A 6,204-nucleotide genomic window follows, 5' to 3' on the forward strand; every position below is an offset into this window, starting at 1 on the left:
GAAGTGTGTTTTGAGCAATATTCCATTAGAACCAATACATAGAACCAATAAAACCAATAGAATTTTTGTGATGGTGTCTATTGTTTTTTTTTAGCAAGGTACACTTTTAATTATGTCTTAATTAAGTTAAATCATTTTTAAAACATATTTTTAGAAAAATCTTGCTATATTTAAAAAAAAGTGTAGAACGTTTGGACATTCTGCTTTAACACTATTTTGACCAGCAGGTGTCACCAGTTTCGAACGCTTCGAAAAACTGAATCAATTTTCGAAGCAATCGGTTCAATTGATTCGAAACTTCAAAAGCTTCGTTTTCCAATCACTAATACACAACTCTTGATCCAGAGGATGCTCGATGGCCAAATTCTCCACATTTAAATTTCACAGCACTTTTTGTAAAATTATCCAAAACTAAAAAAAAAAAAAACATTGAATACATTTGTTTCCCTTTTTTGTTTGTTTTATATAGCCTACACCTGACACACTGGATATATAGTCTCGTTTGTATAGCCTACAATATCTGTTAGGTTATCAATTAAATTAAATAAATACATAAAATTATAATTCAGTAACATTATAACTGTTTAAATATATAAATTCTTATAGAATATAAAATTCCTTTTGACCTGCAATCTCCATATAAGAATTTTAACTCCAACAAAAAATCACAAACGACGTTTCTTAATTAGCCCTGAGAAAAGTTATGTTTATCACGTGACCACGCTTGTACACGCACTCAGCAGGGGTCAAGGTAGGACTTGACTGGCACTGAGTAATAGAAAGTGAATATATAATATTATTTATTGCCTATATGTATCTGATTTATAAGCCACACCCATTTCCATATAAGTTCCCTTACTGTATTTCAACGATAGGGAGAAATGTCTCTTTACTAGTGTGACGTCATGACACTTTCAGCTATTGACAATCATTTTTGCACATTATGATGATGAGTATCTGAACTTGATGAGTATCTGAAATAAATTTCAATTAAACATTTTACACAACAACATTGCACTTCTGATAACGGATCATTGACAACACACAATGGACTTTAGTTTATGACACTAACTGACAGTGACGTCTGTACAGTGAGTTTCGCCTCCTTCAGGCACAGAGGCAAAGAGAGAGAGAGAGCGAGAGAGAGCGAAAGGTCTACAAGATGTTTCTGTAAAAATCATTATAAACATTTTATTCGGATATTTTTTAATAGCAAACTTTTACAGTCATGTCAAGATACCACAAAGCAGCCATTGATGGCTATTTGGATCTTTTGAAAGAAGCCACAAGAAAAGATCTGAACACTCCAGATGAAGATGGCATGACACCAACCCTCTGGGCAGCTTATCATGGACGCGTGGAGGCTCTTCAGCTCATATGCAGTCGAGGGGGAGCTCACTAAAGCTTTACTTAAAATGCATATCATGACTAGTGACTGTCTGTGATTGACAGTTGATTGAGATATTGATGTTAATGTTGATAGCATTTCAATAGTTTGTGCCATTCTTGTTCTTAAGAGCTATAAATATACATTTACATCTTAACTATATGCCAGATCACAGTTTATCTAATACGATTTTCCAGTTCAAACCAGTTTAATGACCCATGGGGTGGTTTCTTGATATTGTTGCTTATATCGTTAATGTAGGCCTTAGAAATGTAGTCATTTTTTCCCATGTAGAATTGATGCTATTATTAAAATACAACTAAATGTATACAACATGGCTTTAAGTTACAGAAAAAGTTTTGATCCTTTAAATAAATGAAAGGAAGAATAAAAGCTCATTTGTTTTTACTTTACAAATCCATATTCTGCCTCTTCCCTAAAGTTTTATCCATGGATAGCTTTTCGCTCTGTATCTTCCTCTTAGATTATTTGCTATTTACATTACTTCTTAAATTCCTAGAGCTGAAGCCAAGCGTTTAATCAGCCAAATGAATCATGCAAATTCAGGACAACAGGCCTCCTACTGTTAGCCCAAGCCAAGCCTGAGTTTATATATTTTGTGAACAGAACCCTAACACAACCCCCCTGTATAACTTTAGATAATAGGTTTAAAACAACATGAGGTAGAGGAAATGATGACATGAGGTTTTGGGTTAACTATCCCTTGAAACTTATTGTATAGCATTAGCAGATGTTTTTGTAGTGGTGGGCAAAGATTATTCGCGATTAATCGCATACAAAATAAGTGAGTTTTTTGCATAATAAATGTGGGTGTGTTGTGTGTAATTATTATATACATATATACATATACATAATAATTACACACAAAACAAACACACATATATTATGCAAAAACTCACTTTTATTTTGTATGCGATTAATCGCGATTAATCTTTGCCACAACTAGTTTTTGTCATGGTTATTCAGAAAGGCTTTCTCATTGCATGTCATTCTCAGATGCTGTTCAGTTAGATAAGCTTTCGTACTGTGGATATTGTAATCTGACTTTTTATGGTTTTACCTGTGGACTTTAGCATCTTATAGCAGGTTACAGATTAACTTTGATGTTGATAGCCTTGAGGAGAACCGTGTGAATTATAAGACAATATGTGAGGGTGGAACTTTTATTATGTTAGCAGCGATCAAATTATATAATGAGATATCATTATGAAGAACCAGCTTAATAATCTATCTGAGATTCTCTGTTTTATAATCGGGCATTATTTGTTGTCACATGTCATATTTCCTTAACCCTAACCATAAACCTAGCTAAAGTCATTTATAGTGATTTACCGTTTTCTACATAAAATCATCCTTCATTATGTAAAGAATAGATATCTTTAATATTGACTGAGTAAAGTGATAAAATCAGTGACTGAAATCAAACTTTATTGCTCCTAATCTCATAATTAGATTGAGACTTTAGCCTGGATTTCACAGGCAGGGTCACATGTTTATACAACAGGAACTGTAATAGAAGCACCATTAATTCTTACTCTTTTCTAATGTCCTGTAGGGGGGATCCAGACAAAAGTGACATCTGGGGGAACACGCCCTTACATCACGCCGCCGCCAACGGTCACATGCAGATCCTCATCTTCTTGGTGAACTTTGGCGCCAACCTCTTCGCTCTGGACAATGATTTCCACACGCCGATGGACGTCGCCGCCTCTCGAGACCACATGGACTGCGTCCGCTTCCTGGACAGTGCCGCCTCCCAGCAGACGAGCCAGAACGGCAAAAGGGTGGCACGTCTGAAGGATCAGGCCACTAAAGACGCAGAGCGTCGGGTGAAGTTGTGCGAACGCGTGAAGAAAAAGCATCAAGATAAGATGGAGAAGATGTACCGCGCCTCCTTCTCCGAACCCAGTTTTGCCTCTTCCACGGGTACCATAAGCAGCGTGGACAGCGAGCACTTCTCCAGACTCATTGCCGCAGAGGCCAACGGGTCTGTCAAGACAACGCTCAAGGGAACACTTCAAAGCAAGTTTGGGAAAAAAGACAAAGGAACCATAAGCAAACAGGGGGATGGCAACGTCATTTTCGTCAAACAGGACAGCGGTTCCAAGGACAAGCCAGGTTTCATTGACGTCTTCGACGAGCTTGATGAAATCGATGGTGATGAAGATGAAGAAAGAGATACTGACAAAAGTGACGAAGAGGGAGCCAGTCAGGTGAGCTCTATTTTTGCGAGACCTGGTCTCGGAAAAATGGTGTTCCGCAGAAGCTTCTCCATGGATATGGAGCCGGAGGACCTTCCCAGCGGTGATACGGAAGACCTGGGCTTCCTCATTCGCCAGGAGGTGTTCGAGTCTGTGGTGGAAGGCGAGGTATTTGATGAGGATTCCGAACTTCCTTGGAACGAAGAGGAGATCGGTCTGGATGAGGAAGATGAGACCTCGAACTTGGATTCATTCTTGGCTTCTATCAGCCTGGTGGACTTTGCTCCCGTCTTCACCCGTGAGCAGCTGGATCTGGAAGCTCTGATGCTCTGCTCAGATGATGACCTTAAGAGCATCCGCATCCAGCTGGGGCCACGCAAAAAGATTTTGGAGGCAGCAGCTCGCAGAAAGGCCGTCCTGAAGCAGAGTGGTGTTTTAAAGGATACCTTCCTTTAACATGTGATTCGGCTGTACACAGACATTTACGGTTCTCTCCGTTATGATTCCTTTTAGTTATAGGCTGTCGTTATCTCTGCTTTTAGCTATTTGTGATTTCAACAAAAATGTACAAAATAATACAACAGTTAAAATCTCATTCATGTACTTGTAAGTATAACAAGGGGTTTGATTTCATTTATAGCTGTTTCATAATCATGGCTTGTATTTAAAGGACATTTTCACTTTTGCTGTTGAACTCATCTTTGAAATAAAAGTAATTTATACGCTATATTTTTGTGATTTTGTGTTTGAAATCTTGCTATAAATCTGTTTATGTCTATCTATCTAAATTGTAATAGTTCACCCCATATTTTACTCACCTTCAAGCCATTCTAGGTGTATATGACTTCAAAATCAGTCAGAGTAACATTCTGGCTCTTTTCAGCTTTTTGGCATTAGATAGAGTGCCCCATTAATATTACTTTAAAAAGCACATTTATCCCTCAAAACTAATTCATACAGTTATTAAATGTCTTCTGCGATAGGTTTTGTAACATTGGGTCAGAGGTCCAACTTCTGCCTGACCTCAACTCTCTCATAAACATGAATACAGCCATAGATATGTATAAAGGCTAGATGTCTCGCCCGCGCTGCTGGCCAATTGAGTGAAACGTCCGCATTTGGCGGCCATCTTACCACAGGCAGCTCGCTCACTCGTAGCATTGAGTTTAATGGTGGAGGTACTTTTAAATGACCGTAACTTGCTTAATTTTTTTCCGATTTTCAAACAGTTTGGTTTGTTATAAACGTCAAAGATGTAGGCCTGCCTATGACACTGCATATGTATACTAAAAAATTTTTTTCATGAAACATGTTAAAGCATCCAGAATATAGCCATGTTAATAATGTTTGTAAGAAACCAAACCATTTAAAAATCAATAGAAAATTTAGCAAGTTATGGTCATTTAAAAGTACATGCTACGAGTGAGCGAGCGTCCGGCAAGATGGCCGCCAGGTGATGACGTTAGAGACTCTACCGTAACACATCTAGCCTTTATACATATCTATGCATACAGCCATATTTATAAAGTTTGACATATAAATGTTTCGTTACATAAACCCATCACAAGAGTAATGATCCAGATGAGCCCAACAATTTGGTTATATATTAAAGTAAAAGTAACTGAATACTAAAATATAGTCAAAGGCTACCACACTATAGGCTGCTTACAGTACCAAAAGTGTCCTAAATTAATATAACTGAAAAAGGATTTGTAAACTGATAGCTAATAAATGAAACCAAACAAACTAAGATTGGGAAATACTGTAAGAAATCAGTCTCATGTAAATTCTTGACTTGTGCAAAGGGTTATGCAAAATCAATGTGGAGAGCAAAGCGTGCACTCTAAAATGGCTGGGTTATTTTGGTAAATATTGGACAGAACACATGCTGGGTTAAAAAACATTATCGCGTACCTTTCTCTGGAGCTGTTCCACAACTGGGGATTGATCTGCTGGTCGCGACACGATCTGCTGACTCTTTAGCTGTCTTTAAGAATCAGCTAAAAACCCATCTCTTCCGCCATTACCTACTAATATAAGACTTATTATCTTTTTCTTTTCATTTTTTTAATCTCTATCTATACATTCTTACAAAAAAAACCTAACCCATTGCTATGGATGAGACTATTTCCAGTGCACTTATGTATTGCTATTCTTGTATTGCTATAATTGCTTCTATTGTTTACCTCATTTGTAAGTCGCTTTGGACAAAATCGTCTGCTAAATGACTAAATGTAAATGACTAAATGTTATGCAACCATGGGATATACAGTAGTAACCCAGCAGTTGGGTTTAAACAAGAAGATATTGTGTCAGTTTTAACCCCAGAGTTGTGTTTTGTCCAATATTTACCCAGCATGGGTAAAATAAAAACTACTATTGCTTCTGCACGAACATTTCACCATAGCAAAACATATCTTTTTGTTTAAATCTTCAATCATAGACCTATTGAAGATAATTCCGTCGATAAATCTCATATTTTATTTTATAATAATAGTTAAACCATTGACATGTGTCATATAAAACCACAAAATGACATAAATTTAACTTGACAATCTGTTAATTACAAAATTGATCCAACTTTAAATTAATCAC

General features: G+C 37.0%; 1 protein-coding gene across 1 annotated transcript; it reads left to right on the top strand.

The window, feature by feature from the left end:
- The first annotated feature begins 1,097 nt into the window (after positions 1–1,097).
- On the top strand, positions 1,098–4,336 carry anks4b (ankyrin repeat and sterile alpha motif domain containing 4B). The gene is made up of 2 exons (XM_073856840.1): positions 1,098–1,388; positions 2,963–4,336. Exons 1-2 carry the CDS (start codon positions 1,229–1,231, stop codon positions 4,063–4,065), a joined length of 1,263 nt encoding a protein of 420 aa, XP_073712941.1. The 5' UTR covers positions 1,098–1,228; the 3' UTR covers positions 4,066–4,336.
- Positions 4,337–6,204: the final 1,868 nt, after the last annotated feature.

The sequence above is a fragment of the Misgurnus anguillicaudatus genome, chromosome 19 (genome assembly GCF_027580225.2).
Source record: "Misgurnus anguillicaudatus chromosome 19, ASM2758022v2, whole genome shotgun sequence".
NCBI classification, from domain to species: domain Eukaryota; kingdom Metazoa; phylum Chordata; class Actinopteri; order Cypriniformes; family Cobitidae; genus Misgurnus; species Misgurnus anguillicaudatus.

Bases quoted from the DNA above. Each gene is read 5' to 3' on its own strand.
- anks4b (XM_073856840.1), top strand. From the start codon at position 1,229: ATGTCAAGATACCACAAAGCAGCCATTGATGGCTATTTGGATCTTTTG. The intron at 1,389-2,962 runs GGGGAGCTCACT...TAATGTCCTGTA, and splicing joins TCAGCTCATATGCAGTCGAG to GGGGGGATCCAGACAAAAGT.